Source organism: Aedes aegypti, chromosome 2 (genome assembly GCF_002204515.2).
Source record: "Aedes aegypti strain LVP_AGWG chromosome 2, AaegL5.0 Primary Assembly, whole genome shotgun sequence".
In the NCBI taxonomy this organism is placed as follows: domain Eukaryota; kingdom Metazoa; phylum Arthropoda; class Insecta; order Diptera; family Culicidae; genus Aedes; species Aedes aegypti.
The window spans coordinates 439,551,398-439,573,292 of NC_035108.1; the positions used below are offsets into that span (position 1 = coordinate 439,551,398).

The 21,895-nt window shown below is 38.2% G+C and overlaps 1 protein-coding gene across 6 annotated transcripts in view; it reads right to left on the bottom strand.

Moving 5' to 3' along the window:
* Window positions 1-492: 492 nt before the first annotated feature.
* Window positions 493-21,895, bottom strand: part of LOC5568002 (dual specificity protein phosphatase 3) — a 126,032-nt gene continuing 104,629 nt past the window's right edge. For 4 of the 6 annotated variants that reach the window (XM_021847865.1, XM_021847864.1, XM_021847862.1 and 1 more), the window contains 4 exons: window positions 6,383-6,567; window positions 5,629-5,757; window positions 5,212-5,321; window positions 493-1,987 (listed from right to left, as the gene is read on the bottom strand). In XM_021847865.1, coding sequence (XP_021703557.1) covers window positions 1,785-1,987; window positions 5,212-5,321; window positions 5,629-5,757; window positions 6,383-6,534 — 594 coding nt within the window. In that variant the 5' untranslated portion in view covers window positions 6,535-6,567 and the 3' untranslated portion in view covers window positions 493-1,784. The remainder of the gene's footprint in view (window positions 1,988-5,211; window positions 5,322-5,628; window positions 5,758-6,382; window positions 6,568-21,895) is intronic. The other 2 variants (XM_001657762.2, XM_021847863.1) reach the window with 1 other exon arrangement.

Sequence of the window (21,895 nt, forward strand, 5' to 3'; positions counted from 1 at the left end):
GGAAACTGTGACGTTCCTTATGCATCACCACTGGTGGAGTAAAATATTTGGACAGTAGCTCACACAACTAGTTGTATGTCTTTTCCGCCGGTGTTTACGGTGTTCAAAGTTAACTCTCATTTTCACAACTGACAAAAGCCTTAATATAAACAGTGCGAGGGGTCCGCTGATGCTTCAGATTACTAACGCCACAATTACACTACCGCAAAACAATTTCAAAATTTCGTTTCGATTCGACAAATTCCGCATTCCGTTAGAAATTCCGTGAACCGTTTCGTGACGAATCAACATGAAAAAAAATACATCTCGCATACCCTTACGTCATAGGACGAAGTGAACTATCCGGGTAGTCTAGGACAACGCCGGAATTTATTGCCATCTCATTGCGAGGGTGGAACACGTGTACGTCAGGCTCTATCCGGCAATCAGGCGAATGACTAATGCGAAATATGTTGGGGAAACTTCTTTCACAAACGACGTGGGCGGTGACGGTTGAAAGATTACTCAATTTAAGTTATACTTTATTCATCATGCTATCCATGTTAATTGTTTGTATTTCTGTTTTTTTATATAATGTTTATTCGATCTAATAAAATTGTTAATGTATTCTCTGTTTTTGCTCTTTTATAATATATATTTGCTTTCTTTTCTGATTTCTTGAAACTTTCGCTTATCATTTCTAAAACCTCCCATTGTGTTTTGTTGTTGTTGCTCTTTTGCTTAAACTCTCACTTGGGTAATATTGGTTTGTGTTCTCTGTGTGTATTTTGTATTGTATATAATATATATTGGTGTGCTACGATTCAAAACGTATTTCTTTCGATAACTTTCTAGCAGTTTTTTACGACTCTGATTCCTAAAAATCCGACTAAACAACAAATCGCTCAAACCCATAAAAACCATCGCAATCACATCCTTCTAGGTTCATTTGATTATGTGCTCCCTCAGTGTTCAACAACTTTTCCGTTTCCTGTTCTTTGGCTGTTCTCGACTCGATTCTGGCATTCTGCATGTATGTCGGAAGATTCGTATTCGGGAGTTTTACTATCCGTTCCAGTGTCAATTGTAAATACGCGAGTGAATGTCATAGTAGCGGGGAGATGGGGGCAGGTATGACAGATAGCAGATGGTATATATATATATTGCTGTATGTGTGGTACAATGTCGCTTTAGCTTGGTTTCTTCTATGATCAATAAAATCCTACCATCCTAACAATGGTGAGGGTTTCCCCGGTGTCTATGTGATTCATGTGTACTGTTTGAATTTCTTTTTTTTCCGGTGATTTACTTTCAGATTTTCCCTTACCAACTGTGAGACAGTGAATTTCAGTGAAACAAAAAATCAGAATATGTATATAAATATATGTTGTGAATCTGCTTTCGTTTTTTTGGTTTTGTGATGTATGAATCTGAGATCATTCCATGTTCCTTCTCTACAATCCTGACATCGAACGAAAAAACTTATAAGCCTCTCTGTCTACATACCTCTACATATAGTAACAATCTCTTCTGCTAAGTCGTAGAAAAATCTCATAAATCTAGCTCGAATCTACTTTCTCAGGAAAGCCAACTCATTTCTCATCCAGCGCATCCACCCAGCATATGAATGAATACATATTATTATCTTTATGCGATTAATGACTTGTCAATGATGAGGTGGAAAGAGATTATGTGATGCTTGTCAAAAATAAAACCCTGACGCCACGGAGGAAACGAACCGGGTATGAAGGGATTCAATTGGTTCGGGACCGCTATTTCCTCCGGAAGCGTTGGCCACACTCGAGTCAATAATACAGTCGGTCCCGTTTCAGCTCGTTGTCCAGATCGGCTAGCTGCTGCAGGAAGCCCTCGTTAGGCCGGATGTCGCGATGCATTCGCACCGTTCGGATCGCTTCGGCGGCGGACATCTTGCGGGCAATCATCAGGTAGGCCAGGACGCAGGTCGCCGAACGCGACATGCCCATCATGCAGTGGACGAGGACTTTGCCTGAAATTAGGGAAGAAAACTCGGTTGGTAGTTGCTTATGGTTATTGGAGTATGATGTATTGCGTGGAGCATTTCCAGGCTTTTCAACTGTTCGCTCACAAAAGTGGCTGAAATTTCACCAGCTTCTGATGTAATTGCATGCAATAACCGCTATTCGCTTGGTGAATGCAATGTTCGAGTGTTACACAAGGATGAGTTACCCACCATAAGTATGAAATTGCAACACTCCAGTTGAATATTGCAGCACCCCGAAAAGTTTAGCGTTACCTAAAAACTATAATATTCAAGACGCAGTATCTCGGAATCAGGGTTGGGAAAATTATGAAATGCACAGTACAGTAGGCAAGCGTAGCAAATCACAGCCAGCGAAGCCAGTGAAATTCACGTCTATCGCTGCTGTAGACAAAATGCCTTGAAAGCTGGGGGATGCGCACAGAAAATCAACAAGCAGCCAGGCTGCTGTCAAACTAAAATTTTCATAAAATTGATCAGAGTACGCCTAGAAATGTACGGTCGTGGTTTCGATACGCTAAAAATTGTTGTACAATTTATGTGTCACAAAGATCGCCAACTGTTAAAGAACTTTTGTGTTAGGTCCAAATTATGCATAAGTCTTGTAGAACTGCTCAAAATATGTTTCTAACTAACATACGTCCAGGAACTTTCTAATTAAGTCTATTCATTGGGTTAATTTCCTGCATTGAACTGATGGAGCTTTGTGTGAAGTATTTTAAGGTGCAAGAAAAAAGGAGGAAAATGTCAAAAATGAAAAAGCAGTTTTCGCCCTTGAAATCAACAAATCGGAAAAAATAAAAACACACAGCCTTTTTATTTTGCAAATAAAAAAGCTGTGTGTTTTTATTTTTTTCGATTTGTCGATTTTAACGCCGAAAACTGCTTTTCACTTTTGACATTTGCTCCATTTTTACTTGGGCCTTTAAGTGTGCATTTTGAATGTGGTTTCCTCGGTTTCCTATAAGACAAGCAAACACACAACGGCTAGCGCTCGTGGAAAAGATTGTGTTCAATTTGAACAACCTAAATCTTCGAGTAAAAGTAAAAAAAATGTGAAAGTAGCAAAACTTCCGTTGCTAAGGGCAACCCAAGACTGCTGTAGAAAAATGTTCAATTTCTCGCTGCAATTTACCGCATTTATAGCCTTCAATGACAGTACTGATTTAGAAAATTCGTGCACCCAAAATAGACTACTTGATGAAATTTACAAAGTTTAGCTACTGTAGTGGCCCAGATAGCCGTAGCGGTAAACGCTCAGCTATTCAGCAAGACCAAGCTGAGGGTCGTGGGTTCGAATCCTACCGGTCGAGGATCTTTTCGGGTTGGAAATTTTCTCGACTTCCCATGGCATAGAGTATCTTCGTACCTGCCACACGATATACGCATGCTAAAATGGTCATTGGCACAGTAAGCTCTCAGTTAATAACTGTGGAAGTGCTCATAAGAACACTAAGCTGAGAAGCAGGCTCTGTCCCAGTGGGGACGTAATGCCAGAAAGAAGAAGAAGAAGCTACTGTAGTGCGAGTGCCACGTGAGTTTCGCAAAATTCAAGCCTACTCTATTACCATTCCCAGCCCTGCTCGGAATCCTTGCTTTCTACAAAGTAGCGGTCTGCAGCAAAGTTGCTCAGCACCCTTATGGCGTTTATTAGGTGAAATTATGGATGCAAAATTTTGCCGCTACGTGGCGCTAGTGTAAATAGAATTTACTCATATTCTAACAGGCTCTAGCTCACGATCTCGAGCACCTAGGAAGTGTCTTCAGCAAAGTTGTTCAGAAGCTTGAAAGCAATTGGAGGCAGCACTGTTTAGTCAACAATTTTGCCGCTACGTGGCGCTAGTGTGCATGTTAATTGGTCATATTCTAGTAGACTCTAGCATGATCCTGACCACCTAGAAAGTTCGTGTCTTCGGCGAAGTTGTTCAGAAACTTGAAAGCAATTTGAGACAGTACTGTTTAATTGTTAGCAATTTTGCCGCTTTTTGCCATTTTTGATGTTTTAGGCACCGTACCGAAAACAATGAAATTTTTGTGGAAAAATCAAATAGATTCCGGAAAATACGTGGGAAGTGTAATGGAAAGACTTTCAACTTTCTACTAATATAACGATAGAGGTTAAAGTACATGTGTGATACTTTGCACAGGAGAAATTTAATGTTGTAAATTTTATCTAGTTTCAACATACAAGTTTATTGATGTAGTAAACAAAAACTACTATTTTTAAAAATGTATATTGTGATGAATAACGTGTAATAATATGCTCCCTAACATATGAGATATTAATTTTAGTAGTATCAGCGTTATTAGCTGAAATATTTCATAAACCATATTTTTCCGTTTTGACCCAATCTCACCCCCTAGGCCCATTGTTACGCCCTTCGACGGTACATACATATTAAAGCGCTGATGGATGGGGGAGAAATTTATTATTTTCTCGGCCAAAAGTTCTCACTCTTGCCCAAGATCGTATTCTTGGAGTTGAGTGCAAGAGTTTCATAAAACTGTTGCCAAGGTCATTTGTTCTTATTGTAAATGAAGTTTTATGCGGTGCATACGAAGTATTCTTGTAGAAGTGTTAAAAACCAAAAACGGTCCAAAATCATTTGAACTGGATACAAATTACTACAACTCTTAGAAAAATATGCAAATCTACTATAAAACTATCATAAATATAAATAAAACCAGTTGGAATCAGAACTGTTATTTGGGGTATGAATGTAGGGAAGGTCTGTGAATGAATTTCCGATTTGATATCTGGAGCAAGTCCTTACAAAAATTACTGAGGGAAATCCTGGGAGAATCTTTGGGAAACACATTGCAAATGCCTGTATCCTATTAAAAAAAACATCAATACATTATTGATCCAGAGTGACTTAGACCATTTGCTGTTCTCCATAAGATAATATTAGAGTGTTGACGTATTAAAGATATTTTTACTGTGCCCAAAGATACTTTTTACTGTGATATAATAGGCAAACGCCCTAGTTAATCGACCAGATAGAGTTATATCTGGATAAAGTAGCCGTTGTAGCAGATGTAGACAGCTTGTAAAATGATGTGACGATGAACCATTACATGACGTTCTGTAATGATGTTCTTACCTTACTAGCTTGAATGAGCTAAGGTAAGAATGTCAACATCCGTTTTGCTTAGAATAATATCGATTTAATTTGTGTAATAATAACATTTCCTTATGACTATCAACTCACCTCCACTGTTGATTCCATTCTCGATGAACTTGGACGCGATGTAGAAGTACCGGCTGATGTCCGTCGATGGCTGGTCAACCAATGGGAAGCCCATGTACCTGAAAGTGCAACTAGAATTTCTGAACGGATGGCGGTCTGAACTCATCGCACGTCGCCATCCGTGTCTACCACAAAGAACATAGGTCCTTTCCCAACGTTAGAGATTCTAAGGTAATGGTGATCTCTCGATAGTCTCTCAAATGTCCTTCAACTGAGAAAGGATCCCTTTGTGGCAATTGGATGGCTTATTGCGCCCAGTCAACCAGGAAAAGGGTAACAAAAGTGCAAGTGCGAACGAGTTTTTGGTGCAAACAGTTGCCTAATTGTGTGAAGCTGGGAAGCTAGGGGGAACGTTTGGGGAACCAGCATTGGACCTACCTTACACCGGACATGTCCCGATAATAGCTGTGACCCGTGTCCACCTGACCAAAGCGCGTTCCTTCGGCCGTGTTTAGCACGTGTGTGATTCCGATCAATCGTAAATACTGCTTGTTTCTGGCTGATTCTCTGTGGATGAATTATAAATGAAATATAGAAAAAAGGAATCAGTCACGCTAGCTTTCCGATCACGAAAAAAGGGTGTAGGTAGTGTAGGCCGACAAATTGAGACGCTAGTCGGATTGAGGAGAGAACTAATTGATCGTTCAATGGAGCCGTTGATGTCGGTTTCAGATTAGTCGCATATTGGTCGCATGCAAACGTGAAAGTCACGCATCGATATTGTTTGTTTCTTTTTTGCTGATATAGGACACAACGTGGATGATTACTATTTACTAAATTGGATGATTATTTGATGAAGATTTTATTGCAATGGGAAAGCAGTACGGCACGTGCCAGATAACCTATTTCATCAGCCTCTTGCTGGAATGAATGTAAATATCGATTTGAATGGTAGGATGCAAAGTGGGGCAGCATTCATGGGAATCAATAAAGTAAGGTTGGGTTTTAAATATTTAGGGATTGAGAAAACATACCTAATGCGTGATACGTGAATATCTATTCAACTTTATATGGACGGTACAGATTACTTGATTTGTATCGGGTCGAAAACGACCCGTGAGTCCCAATATGTAACTTTTTGTCAAAATTCACGGAAGTTCAAAGAAATAACTAGATAATAAGAGGTACTTACACATCGCCAATGTACAGCCTAGGGTAAACTTCATCACAGTCGACGTCATATAATGCACATTCGTTGCGCCGGAGCCCGAGGAGGGGCCGGCAGGGGGTCACTGAGTAGTGCAGAATCCGCTGCAGCTGCCGGCCGGTGGTCTGATCTGCCATGTTCTTGTCGTTGTTCCGGTAGTGGGTCAAGTACTGCAAAGAGGGAGTCAAAGAAAGGAGGGGAACGTTACCTCATTATGATTTAAAGAGGATGGATGGGTACAAAATATTGCAAACGAGTGATGGATGGAGCTTATTTGAATGGAAAAAAAAACATTTCAATGCGGACCCGTGATGCCATAACCGAAATTCCGTCGTTCCTAGTTCAGATATCATGTCGTCTGAGGTTGTCACGGACGAAAATTAGGAATATTTGCGTGATTGCGGATTCAAGGTCATTAAAGCATTGAACGTTTATGTATGGAATAAAGCAATATGAAACTGAAAGAGCACCTTGGTTTATGAATACGAGTCGTCCATAAATTACGTTCCGCTCTTATCGGAAAAAGGGGTAAGAGAAACGTGATGACCCATACAAAATTTTCCAAGTCTCCATATAAGAAGTGTACAAAATTTCCAAATTAATCATGACGTTATTTATGTATGGTACCAGAGAGATAGTGGTAGGGTTAGCTGGTGAGCAATTGTGATTCATTACGGAACCTAAAGAATGGGAACGTTGAAGTGAGACGCAATAAAATATGTCATAAAACTCAAGTAAATCTTATTGCTCCTTAGTTTTTGCTAATTAGTACCAAGCAAAATCTCACATTATAATAAGTATACGAACTGATGGAGTTTGCCACAATCCATGGAATAAAGAAAATCTTGTAGCAGTGCTTGAAAGAATCGTGTAAGAAATTCCAGAAAAAAAAAACTCATGGAGACACTATAAAGCAATTCCTGGAGTTACCATAATAAGTGAAACCAAACGTTAAAAAAAAAATGAAAAATAAATTATCGGCTTTGTTAGATAAATGTTTTCAAGAATTATAATAATGGTAAATAAGATCTGGAATGTCTAGCAGCAAACACGATTTTTTTTGCTGGAATTCATGAATTATTTTTTACTTTATACCTGCAAAAATTTTGAAGATCTGCCTCGACAAATTTATGTACGAATTGTTTTGGCGGTTTTCTTGTTATTGAAATAGGTTTTAGAATTTTTAGTTAGTATTCCGAGCCCGCAGCGATTTTTGATAGAGAGAACTTTCTGGTGTAACGGGGAAATATTTTTAACAAGGTATTTAAGGTTTTCTTTAGAAAATTTCTTGCAGATTTGTCTGACTTTTTTTAAGTATTCGAGCCCTTCACTCTGGACGTAAGAAACTGAATTGAAGCAAGTGATGGTCGAAATAAGCTTTTTTTTTATTAAAATATTATCAGGACGGCAAAAGTACAATACTTAAACTACTCTTTTGATTCTTCTTCGGTTTGTCAGAGTTTTATTCACTTAACGTCATCGGGAATTCTTTCTGGTGAGCTTTCTCTGTAAATATGATTAATATTGCAGCAAAAAAATGCTAAGAGATTTCACCACTAAATCTGGCAGAACCTAATTAAATGTTTTCTCATGAATTTTTACATAAGAAATTATTTTCAATGTACTTGGAAATTCCTTCAAAATGCTTAATTAAAAAAACTGAGCATGTTTTTTTAGCTGCTTTTTCGTTCTTGCTCCCAAAATCATTAAAAATTCTACCTGTATGATGTATATTTGAGCTTATTCATAATTACGAGTGAACTATTCCGAAAGAAATTATTATTTAATTCAGGATACAAAAGTTTAAAATAATAATGGAAATTTATTTCATTAATACGTCAGCTATTTATCTTAACGAAAAAAAAAAAATGTAAGCTGATTTATATGTATGTGTATTTCCAAAAATCAGCATCAAAATACCTGTTGTATTTCTTTAAGATGTTCATTAAAAATTTACTCTGAGAGGGGGACGGGCTTTGAGTAGTGTAGCCTCTCACGCCAAGGACTAGGGATCAAATCCCTTCCCCGAAATAGTAAATTATGATGTAAACTTGCCTTCTACGCCTACTTGTCCCATGTTCTATGTAAACCTTCTGGACTGCGGGACAATTATGCGTAGAACGGCATTAAAGGCCATAGGGACGACTTCCTTCGGAAGGAAAATAAACCCGTTGGTCCCGAGATAAACTAGCCCAGGGCAAAAATTCTCGTTAATAAAGATAAAAACAAATCTTGAATTCCATCAGCGATTACGTCAAAATTAATTCTAGCAATTGAAAAAGACATATTCGCAAAAGTTTCCCATATTTTTTTTCCAAATGAGATCCCAAGTATCACTAATAGCTGAATAACAACAGATAATTCAGCTAAAATGCTATGAATCGCAGCCTCGGCAGAATAAACTGTTATTAGGCTACCAATGTTACCTGGGAACATTTTCATAAATTGATGAAACGATGATGTTCTACATCGATCATTTCGACAGGAATTTTGCGAAAAACCCTCGAACTATTTTGCTCTGTTTGATTCTGACTCAATTGCCGGATGGTTCGATTTTCCTTGGATCAATTATTAGAGAAAAATGGCTCCATCATCTGGAGCTTTAAAATTTTTGGCTAGGAAAAATGAGAATGATTTCAATACCTTTCTGTAATTAAAGTAAAGAGTGTATTTTGTTTCTCTCCAATAAATTGCTTTCTGGACTGAGTGGTATGTTCCTTTTCACTCGGGTGCTGTCAGTTCAATCAAAGATGGCGTCGAATCAGCAAGCACTCCGCGAACGTGTTGTACGGTTTTACGAAACACATGGTCGATAATTCGAAAGGAACCCGACCAACTGGCCCCAGTGCCGTCCTATTGAGTCCACATTTTTTATTGAACACACGTTATTTGAGTTGATTTTGATGTTTATGATGATGATGCTAAAATATGTTGCAAATGGAACATTCACTATTGGAGTACAAGCAGGTCATTAAAAAAATGGCTTTTCCACAAAATTGATTTCGACTTAGAATAATTTAATATTCCTAGAAAGAATGTGTTTTCTTTATGAATCCTCGATTGTGAAAGCTTGTTGGTCTATAGTAAGAATAGTTTATGGAAATTCTGAAGGTAAGAATGTACACTGTTTTTTTTTTAAACGTGGAACTTTCTGGAAATATAGAATCTTGAGTTCTACGGTCTGGAAAGATTATCTTGGAAACTGAATAAACTAAACTAATTCCTGAATTTTATCTTGGAGGAATATTCGAAAGATTATTTTAGAAAATCCAAGAAATCTTTTAAATTTCAATGAGCCACAAAAAAAGGAATTATTTAAGTTTTTCTAAAATAAATGGGAATTTTGAAAGCTACGTAACAGGTGTTGCTGGTGGAACTATTGAAGAGATTTTCTGAAAGAATTATTTAAGAGATTCTGCGAAGAAAATTATTGGAAGAACCTAGAACTTTCAATCAGCATACTCTGATGGAATTTGAGGATTAGATGACAGATAGCCATTTCTTAGATATATTATAAAGGATTTTGTGGCAAAATTCTTGGACTAACTCCTAGTGAAGCTCACAATATGCATTTATTTTACAATGCTGGATCTCCGTTAATTACAACACCGGAAACAAATGTCGAGTATGAGTAGAACGTGTTTTTTATCTAGCAAAAAATAAACTGAAGATTTTTCAGGAAATTTTGGAGAAATGGAGATTTTTTCAGAATTTCTTGAGAAATCCTTAATGCAGAGCTGCCTAACTTAGTGCAGAGCTGCCTAACGTACGTATATTTTTGTATTTTCATACGATAATTGAATAGTCTTTTTCCAAGGTTTCATGAAGATTATGTGAAAATTTAGGTTTTGAAGGAATTTTGAAGAATACGACCAACGTATTTGTTGTTTTTGCTCCTCCTCCTGGAGAAAACCAAATGAAATTAAATTTAGAGAACACACTCGCACACATATGACACTAGTATTTTATAAAAGATTTCGCAATCAAGTTTCGGTAAATCATGGACTCATCTTACACAAACTTGCGCAACATAACTTTTCTGTCGTTTGACCAACTGGATTGAATGTGACAATTCTGAGTATGGTAATAAATTAATGAGTGTAATTAATACTTCTGTTTGGGTGCCAATCAAAACGAATATTTGTTTACAAATAATTTTATAAGATTCTTATATAACGATACTGAAGGATTCCAAGCCAAATCACATGTTGATAACATAGAATTCGGATATAATAAAAAATCACCTAAAAATTGTTAGTCATACAATGATGATCAATAGTTCCAAAACATGTACCGGGTAGCCCCGTTGGTTTGACCATATTTAATCTGAACACTTTTTAATTTTGACCCCGCTAGTTTGCACATCGTTCAGATTAAAAATGGTTCAAACGTCATTTAGCTCATTGAACGGAGTGAAGTGAAATGAAACGCTGTGGAACGGAACGCAGAATCAAAACAAAACAGTAAAAGAGGTGACCAGAAACACGTTTCTAGGGTGACTAGGTGTTCAAATTAAAAATGAACCCCGATGATTTGCATGAGGTATCGTTCAAATTAACGGGGGTGTACGGTACAACCTAGTCAGTTAGAGTAAAGAACTTTATAAGAATATGGAGCAGGGGCCCAGATAGCCGTAGCGGTAAACGCTCAGCTATTCAGCAAGACCAAGCTGAGGGTCGTGGGTTCGAATCCCACCAGTCGAGGATCTTTTCGGGTTGGAAATTTTCTCGACTTCCCAGGGCATAGAGTATCTTCGTACCTGCCACACGATATACGCATGCAAAAATGGTCATTGGCATAGTAGGATCTCAGTTAATAACTGTGGAAGTGCTCATAAGAACACTGAGCTGAGAAGCAGGCTCTGTCCCAGTGGGGACGTAACGCCAGAAAGAAGAAGAAGAAGAATATGGAGCTTTATTAAACCACAAATTACAAATTTTGAAAATAATTGAATGCTGAGTAGCTAGACTCTAAACACACATTTTTCGAAATTTGAACAATCGTAAGAACTGTTCTTCAAACAAATCTAGCTTTAGTAGACCGTTCTGAGCATCTTAAAGTTAAAACCCTATTTCTAGTATTTAGTTAGCTTAACCTTGTTTAAGCTAACAAGGTCGATTTGTATCCTCATGTTTTTTTCTCAACTCCTATGTCAAATTAGTTAACCAAATTCTCATTTAATTATAGACTGGACTGGGACCAGTCCTTAAAAGGATTTGGATAATTTAGGAAATTGTTCAAATTAGCTAGTCACAATATCTTGGGCAGGATTCTCACAAAATTATATGGAAACCTTGGACCTGGGAATCTGGGACATAATTCTTGGCAGAGCATTCACATAATCCTAAGTAGGATTCTGTCAGAATTCCTAGTATAATCCTGGACTGCAATGTCTCAGATTCCAAAATAGGATCATTCAGGTATCAGAAGGCCGGCTCCAGAGGCACGTTCCCAGCCATTTGGGAGATTTGTGCCATCACCATATTTGAGCCTATTTCATCATCTACCCGATGGGAGAGGAAAGGGAAGGGAAAGATGGGAGGAAATAGGAGTGGGGTCCCTTCAAGAGGGAAAATCGCATAAGCGAATTAAGAGCATGTAGGGGCTCCTGGGGTAATATGTACTGCCGGGGTGAAACGCACCTTGTCAATTTTTCTGAAATAAACGAATTTTGAGAGAAAAACATTATGCGGATTGATGAAACGTTGCAAATTGTTGATACCCTGAGAATTTGATACATTTTGAAAAACTTAATAGGGAGATATAACAATAAATTCGAAAAGCACGATTCTGATATAACTTTCTTATCATTTTACGTGATGTTTTGAAAGCGATAAATCGAGAATTTTTAAAACCTTTGACCATAAAACAGATGATTAGAGACTGGGTAAGTTGTTGATGGCATGATCTGGTGAAATAACACAACGATTTTTATTTTCTATAACATTTTCTGTTAGGCACCCGGTTGGGGCAACATGCACTCCATTGGTCGGGGCAGAACGATCCATTCCAAAATAAACTACAATCAGAAAAATTAGGTCATTTGAAGTCTTTACTAACGTATTTATGTACAATTGTATCATCTTGTAGACGAAAATCATCAAAAACTCGTGTTTTTACGATAAATAAAATTACGTATAAAACATGATGGTGTATCTTGCCTCAATGTTGTGGTGCATCATGCCCCTTTGTTTAGGTGCGTCTTGCCTCAATGTTGTGGTGCGTTCTGCCCCAAAAAGCGGTGCATCGTGCCCCGTATCAATCTTAAATCACGCAAAAATAGTGCTTGAAAAATGTTAAAATTACCAACAAAAAAATGTAATTACGATCAACATTCGCTCAACACCATGTAGGGTGAGCCAAAACCAACAAGATTCGTGTGTTAAAACACTACATACATGTTGTTTAGTGTTCATTTCGGCACATATTCCTTAAGAGGTGCATATTACCCCAGGAACCCCTAGCTCCATACCACAATGGGTTCGAACAGCGCCCTAAAAAGGGCACTGCAAAACGCATGAGCGTAAAGAGAGCCTATAGCTCATTACCACAGCGGGTTAAGAATACCAGAAGTTCCTGAAGATTCAGGTTTCTGAAATCAGTTTCACTTAATAAATGTTTACCAAGTAATTGGAATCGCAATTACGCGAAAAATTGACATTTACATATCAGGTGATAAAAAGTGTCATAATCGGAATCACAACTACCACATACAAATGTATCAACACACTGAATATTTGCCATGTGATAGTTGAGTCGGCAGTGGCCAGTCAAGATTGTAACCAAGCGACTGCAATTCTGCTTTGACAGATTTGTTAAATACTTAGCCACCTTTGGGATGGCTCAGTAATGTACAGACGTCCCCTCGTCTCGCGAAGGGAGTTGTGAGGAACATTTCCTATAAGCAAAGTGGCAAGCAATTTTGAGATCACTCGAAGCAAGGACAATTGTGTCCCAATTCACCGGAAGTGGAAACATCCAAATCACTAGGATTTCCAATGGACGGGGAAAATCCATGGAATTTGGTCACAACCAATTCCCAGTTTGTGGAGTATAACAAATGCAAAGTCTGCGAATTTACATTCTTATGTTCATATAGAGATGTAGGCCATTTCCTACAATAAGTAATCCAAGATTTGAACTACTTAAGCATTCCACCAGACTGGAGCTTCTCAAATTGATATCTGAGCTGCTCCAGATGATATTATGAATATCAGCATCACTGCCCACAATCAGCAGAAGGCCTTTTCATAGGCAGTGAACGACAACTCGTTTGAAATCATCAATTGGGGATGGTTCATCATGTGGTAAATACACCACAAAACGAAAGACGTATTTCCTATTGAGGTCACATACAGAAATATCAATTGTGACAGCACATACATCTCTGGTAGTTAACTCAGAAATGGATGTAGCGACGTCAGCGCTATTTACGAGCACGCATGCACGAGGCATGGCACGCGAGTATGCCATTTCATGTTTCTGAAAGTATCAAAAACTGGGTCCACTAGGTTACCTAGATAAAAGTTCGCAAAAGTAAGGTTTTTGAATTAGCGCCACTTGAGCTGTGCCATTTACATGAGTCTACAAAGATTAATCGTTGCTGACATTTTATGCTGGAGATTGATCTAACTAAGCTATCCTAGCCGTAGCCACTACCCAAACTAGGCAGGATTAAGCTTTTCGCAATCTCAGAACAAAAAAGATCAGCAGCGAACAAAAACCATATCGGTATCTCTTAAAAGTCGCCAAAGGCGAAAAGCACAGAATACACTGCGTAAAACGCATAATGCGAAAACATAGAGGTGAAAATTTAAACTAAAATACAATGTATTAATAATCCCACCCTTATTTAGCCCTTAGGCTTGACTGAAGAAGGGCAGCCGATTATCTCGGAGAAACACAAGGTCACCTGCACCATTGCTCCGGGTAGCACAGGAAGGGCTTAATACTGTAGAGGGTGCCCTGGAACTCCACAGGCTCCGTTTGCGGGTAGGTTTTATTTAGACCCCCCTAACCATTCATTCTTAGACACGGTAAGCTTAAAGCCGTATGAATTGGGGGTCACCTGTGAGGTGGACTTTTACCACCGGAACAGGCAGTCCGTAGTGTTAGTTCTTAGCTAGTTGAAATAACCGCTACCGACACTACGCGGCTATCTTGGCTGATTGGGAAAAGGTAGTTAACATTGATGATTAACTCCTGACGTGCCCAAACAGCCTGTAGATCTATTCCAAAATAGGATCAATACAATAAATCTTATGCAAGATTCAGTCAGAATCCTTCGTTAAATTCTTAAAGAATCTTGCGCATGATTCTCATTTGATCCTAGATAAGATTTCGAAAAATCTTGGGCAGTATTCTCACAGAACTCATGATTTTGTTCTGTGTAATGCTGTAAGTAACTTTTTTTTTCAATTTTATCAAAAGAAGCTCTTTTCATGCACCTTCAGGTATCAGGTATCAGAAGGCCGGCTCCAAAGGCACGTTCTCCACCAGTTGGGAGATTTGTACCATCGCCATATTTGTGCCTATTTCATCATCTACCCGAAGGGAGAGGAAAGGGGAGGGAAAGATGGGAGGAAATAGGAGTGGGGTCCCTTGAAGAGGGAAGATCGCATAAGCGAAATTAGAGCATGTAGTTCCATACCACAATGGGTTCGAACAGCGCCTTAAAAAGGGCACTGCAAAACGCATGAGCGTAAAGAGAGCCTAAAGCTCATTACCACAGCGGGTTAAGAATAACAGAATGTCCTGAAGATTCAGGCTTCTGAATTCAGTTTCACTTAATAAGTGTTTACCAAGTAATTGGAATAGCATTTGCGCAAATACTGGACAGTTACATATCAGGTGATACGAAGTTCCATAATCGGAGTCACAACTATCACACACAAATGAGCCAGCACGCTGAATATTTGCCATGTGATAGTTGAGTCGGCAGTGGCCTGTCAACGCTCTGACCAAGAGACTGTAATTCTGCTTTGACAGATTTGTTAAATACTTCGCCACCCTTGGAGATGGCTCAGTAATGTACAATTTTGTTTGACGACATGACTCCAAACTATTCCAATATTGCTTGTGCTGAGTTGCCGCCCAAGAGTTCATCTGAAGCTTCACCCAGCACTTCGAAATTGGAATAGCCGGCTCAGGACCAATGAAGTCATGCGATGCTCCATCGCGAGCTAGCTCATCAGCCAATTCATTTCCAGCGATGGAAGAATGGCCTGGTACCCATACAAGGTTTATAGAGTTGACTGAATTCAGTTCCTCAATTTGAGTTCGACATGCGATAACAAGCTTCGACCTTGAGTTGGCCGAAGCGAGAGCTTTTATAGCAGCCTGACTATCTGAACAGAAGTATATGACTTTACCCATTACGCGCTGTTGAAGTGCTGATTGCACTCCACACATAAGGGCAAATATTTCCGCCTGAAAAACGGTGCAGTTTCTACCAAGTGAGTAAAACTGATTCAGCCTTAGCTCACGAGAATATACTCCTGCACCAGCTCTACCTTCAAGAAGGGAGCCATCAGTGTAACATACTATATTGTTTGATATACTTCTTTCCAAATAGCCAGACGTCCACTCTTCCCGTGAAGGGAATCGTGTGATAAATGTCCTGTAAGGAAAGTGACAAGCAATTGTGAGATCACTTGGAGCAAGGACAATTTTGTCCCAATTCACCAAAAGTGGAAATAACGAAGTGTGTGTAGATCTACGATTCACTGGATTTTTCTCCAGTAGATCCAGTACCCATAAACGGTAAGAGCAAGAAAGTGCTTCTTGTTTAAGGCGAAGTAGGCCGTCATTGAAATTTGTACACGTCGTTAATGATTGTTGCTTATTCATCTCACGATTTCGAATCAAAGAAAATCAGTTGGACATCCATATGCCAATATTGGTCGAACAACTGTTGTGTAAATCCATTTGATATATTTGGGTTTGAGGCCCCAAGTTTTACCAAAGGTTCGCCGGCATTGACCGAAGGCCATGCAAGCTTTTTTGACTCTGAAATCAATGTGAGCTGTCCATAAAAGTTTGGAATCTAGAATGACTCCGACATACTTTACTTGATCAGTCACATTAATCTCAGTGCCAAAAAGACGTAAAGGTCGAATTTCATCGCGGTTTCGTCTTTCCGTAAACAGAACAATTGATGTTTTATTCGGGTTAACCGAAAGGCCATATTGGCGACACCAACTCTCGACTACCTGAAGAGCACTTTGCATCAGGTCGAATAAGGTGCTTATGCACATACCAACTATCAGAGCTAGATAGTCGTCGGCAAATCCATAAGTTGGAAAACCGCAATTATTGAGTTGCCTCAATAGCGTATCTGCTACGAGATTCCACAAAAGTTGGTTGGTTGGTTTGACTTTATTAATGAGATTTTTAGCCCTGGGCTAGTTCATCTCGGGACCAACGGCTTTACTTCCCTTCCGAAGGAAGTCGTCACTATAACTTTTTACGTCATAAGTGACTATGTTGGGGATGGGATTCAATCCCAGGTCCTCGGCGTGAGAGGCGAGTGTTCTAACCACTACACCAGGTCCGTCCCCCTTTCCACAAAAGTGGTGACAAGACTCCCCCTTGGGGGCATCCGCAAACACTCAATTTTCGAATCGCTGCTTGACGCAATGTCGAGAAGAGATATCGGTTTTTGAGCATTTGATGAATCCAATTGGTAATTATTGTAGGTAGCCCATGGTTTCGTGCTGCTTCCAATATGGCATCGAAAGACGCGTTATCAAAGGCACCCTCAATATCCAAGAAAACACCCAAGCAGGATTGCTTCTGAACGAATGCTTTCTCGATATCGTATACAACTTTGTGTAAAAGAGTCACAGTGGACTTTCCAGATTGGTAAGCATGTTGATTTACATGAAGAGGCATGTTTGCCAAATAAACATCACGGATGTGATGATCGATAATGCGTTCCAGACATTTCAGAAGAAAAGAGGTCAGACTGATTGGTCTAAAGCTCTAAAGATTTCGAAATATCTTGGGCAGTATTCTCACAGAACTCATGATTTTGTTCTGTGTAATGCTGTAAGTAACTTTTTTTTTTCAATTTTATCAAAAGAAGCTCTTTTCATGCACCTTATTGTTCTTATTAATTATTACGAAAAATTTGGCCCTCCAACAATTTTTTTTTCAACGTTTGGCCCGCAGTTCAAAACGGTTGGGCAGGCCTGCTCTAGAGGAACTTCATGGAATATCATTAGATGCTCTATTACAATAGTTTGTCACTTGCAACTGCACTTGCAAGCACTTTATTTCGGAATCTACAAAAAGTGAAAATGCTCAAGAAACTATTGACATTCTTTTGGAAGGAGTCCCCGGGGATATAGCTAGAGTATATTCTGTGAAAAATGCGGATGGAATGTATTGAAGAGTTTTAATTATTAAAAGAACCCAAAACCCAAAAAAAAAAATCTGAAATTGTTCCCAAAGGCGTCCCTAAACGTGATTTGTAGGAATTTCTGTTTGGATTTCATCATGAGCCTCTGGTGTCCCTGGTTTCTTGAGAGATCTAGAAGATTTATCGTGAGTTACTTCTGAAGACACATTTGAAGAAACTACTGCCAGAAAAAATGAAATCAGTGGAAAATTCTCTTGGATAAGTTAAGTTAAGAAATACTTGGAGGTATCTGTTGTGGAGGCATTTTTAGTGAAACTGGCAACACTGTATCATTAGCTTATATTATGAATGATTTCAATCTTAATTAGATATAACAAAGTTCTGACGATATTTCTGTTCGATTGAACGTCAAAAGTTTTCTATTGCAATTTCTAACGTTTTTTAGATTGAACGACATTCGACTAAATGTCATACGACTTCATGGTTTTTCGACCAAATGTCAAAGATTCTACATATTGACATTATTGAAGCAATTTGGCTGAATTCCAAGTATAAATTCTTGCCATATTCGAGATGGCACTTTTTGGTAAGGGTTCGTTCAAATACTACGTAACGCAAAAATATCAAATTTAGACCCCCTCCCACCCCCACGTAACAGCTTTTGTATGGAAAATTTTAAATTTTTGTATGGACCGTAACACTATGTAAGACCCCCTCCCTCCCCCTGTTGCGTTACGTAATATTTGAACGGCCCCTAATTTTTGGAATAGTTCAATACGAATTTTCATTGGAATTTGGATATAATTTTGGTGGAATATATTGATTTTTTTTCTATATCACTATTCATAATAATATTCATACACTATTAGCTTAATCTGAATCTATGACATTTGGTTGAAAGACATTTTTTCGAATGACATTTGGTTGAATGACGTTTGGTCGAAAGTACATTTGGTCGAACGGACATTTCGTCGAATGGACATTTGGTCGAAAAGGTTTAGTTGCAACAGAAAGCATAGCATATTTCGAGAGTAGCATTTTGTCGCTAATACAAGAGTGGTTGAATAATCGAAAAAGCATTATCCATTTTACCAATAATCTCTTTGCGATTAGCAACATTTTGCTATTCAATTTGATGGATGCTCTCCCAACATATTGATCATATGTTCTGCGATTCGAGATAAGCTGATCATAGATGGAAGTCTCAGTCAATTCGTTTTAACTTACCCGATACATAGAATTAGCATAATTTTTAATTTTCTACAACAAACTCTGTTTTTCACCCGATGTCATAAATACTGCCAGCAAAGCCATATGCTTGTTTTTGGAATGTTATTATGCTGGAAGTCATAATAAGCCAATTGACCATAAGTAGAGTTTAGCATGACCAAGCTGAGGGTCGTGGGTTCAAATCCCACCGGTCGAGGATCTTTTCGGGTTGGAAATTTTCTCGACTCCCCAGGGCATAGAGTATCTTCGTACCTGCCACACGATATACGCATGCAAAAATGGTCATTGGCATAGTAAGCTCTCAGTTATTAACTGTGGAAGTGCTCATAAGAACACTAATCTGAGAAGCAGGCTCTGTCCCAGTGGGGACGTAACGCCAGAAAGAAGAAGAAGAAGAAGAGTTACCGACACCCAACATGCACTTCGTCCTGAAGGATTTTCTAAAGCAATTTTTTCCTGCCGTTTTAATTATGATTACCGCATTCAACAATCTTACCCACGTCCGTAAGCTGCAATTCATTTCTCTGAATTCGTCCATTAGATGAAGATAAGAAGTTAATTTGGGGCCGTCCATAAATGACGTAGCATTTTTTCACTGATTTTTTACACCCCCCTCCCCCCTCGTAGCATTTCGTCACAAATGCTGATACCCCCCCTTGGAAAATACGTAGCATTTCAAGTACCCCCCCCCCCCTATATTTTTTTTATTTGTTTTACTTAGCAATTTGGTTGAAACAAAAAATTGGAATTCAAAAGTTCAATACAGATTTTGATATTAATTACTGTCTAAAACGTAAGGATAATCTAACGAATAAATGTTTGATTTGCAGTAGCGCTCGAAAGTAATTTGGAAAACAGTTTTAAATGAACTTTCCTGTTTAAGTTGTTGGCTAAATTGTATTACTTTTGCTGTTGTTACCATAAAAAATTAGTTTACAGCTGAAAATATAGAAAAAAGGAAAAATCTCTGATTTGATTGATGAAGCTAACAGTAACGAGTTAGGGTACAGTACAATAGATTTTATAATATATTGAAAAGTAATTTAATTATATTAGAGCATTGTTTTTTAATTATTCGTTGTTAGGAAATAGATTTCAATGAAAATGATCAAGATAAGATATATTTGATTTGAAATGGATATTTGTCATTATCATCCAAATTCAAATCCATTTAGCAATCAGGTGCCAGATGTAGAAAAGATTACACTTGTAATATTTGAAATGTTCAGAAAATCTTAGCGATTATTGTACAAATTATTCAACTTTCAGCTTAACTTTATTATCGTTCCCCATTCTGAAATAATCTTACACAAACTATAACGAAACAAATAAATACTAAAAATAATCTTTCTTCAAATTACCGAGTTATTAAGAAAATTGAATGATAGAACAATTTCGATAACAAACGAATCTGTTGTCCAGGCTTTTCCATCAAGTGTTATTCAGGCTATTCCATCAAGAGCATTGATATATCAAAACAAATCGATGAGTTGGGGGAAGATCTTCTGCAACATTGAGAGCATAAAACGCTTGACGCTTTTCGTGGTTGTGTAGACTCTTCGGTACGCTGTTGATTTCGTTTTTTTTTTCAAGTTAAATAGTTCGAAAAGTGTTATTTTATCACTCTTAATCAATGCAAACACCTCGTCATTCCTAAAACAAACGAGTTCAACGGATTCACTGCACCTCAACTCGCAATTATTACGCGGAAAGTTAGAGCCTATTTTGTATAGGCACGTCGATTTTTCATCATGGAACGTCATTGCAAACAGTGCTCACTTCTAATCGACATGAAAACAGACCTATTTACGGTGTGTGAAGGGATGTGTGCCGAATCATTTCACGCCGGTTGTGTTGGTGTGAGTGAAAAAGATGTATGCACTTTTTCGAGAAATATTATTTGGATGTGTGACCCATGTATAACAGCCTTCTGCAGATTCAGAGAAAACAACTTCACTGATGTAGCAACCAGCACCGATCTGTCTAATCCGATAGTTGAAGACGTTAAGCAGCTAAAATGTACCGTAGCTGTAATCATGCAAACGCTATCAAAAATTGTTGAAATGCCTGATACAATTGCTCATCACAACCGATCCACGCCTATCTCATCGCCTAAGCCTTTTGATGGGATCAACGAGATCATCAGCAGCACCAAGCAGCAGCATGAGAGTGTAGATTTGCCTACCGAAACTGATGAGAGTTTGTTCTCATTATACTTGACCAACATCGACAAACGTGCTACGGAGAACGACATTAGCCAGATGGTGTCTCGACACCTTGATGTACCGCTTACAAAATGCTTGGACGTCGTTAGGCTGGTGCCGAAAAGTAGAAATTCAAATACATCGGATTTCATTTCATTTAAAGTTGTTCTTGATACGCAATTAAAAAAGACAGCTATGACCGCATCGACTTGGCCGAAAGGAGTGAAATATCGGGAGTTTGTTAATCGATTTAATGACACTTGGCAACCTACGTAAATTTAATATGATGATAATACGCTTGAAAAATTAGATGTTACTAGTTTCTGTTATGTTCGTTCTCTTCGTTTCTGATTTTTCGTTTTCTTATTTTAATTTGAGGCTGATGTATTGAACTTATCTATTGTTACTTTGTTATTTGTTGAATAGATGTTTGTCAATCGGTTAATATTAAGTTACAGTCTGTACTGCACAAGCGGAAGACGGTGAAATAAATAAATAAATAAATAATTCACGGAATGAATATCTTGTTTTAATATAATATTTGCCAAAACGAACATATGTTTTTTTAAAGAAACAATGTTTTCCAAGTCGTTAAAGCCTTGATTTTTAATTAATTTTTCTATCTTTAATCTTTATTTATAAATAAATTTATTATTACATGAATATAATGTTCAAAAAAATCTGTTTGATTGCACTACAGAA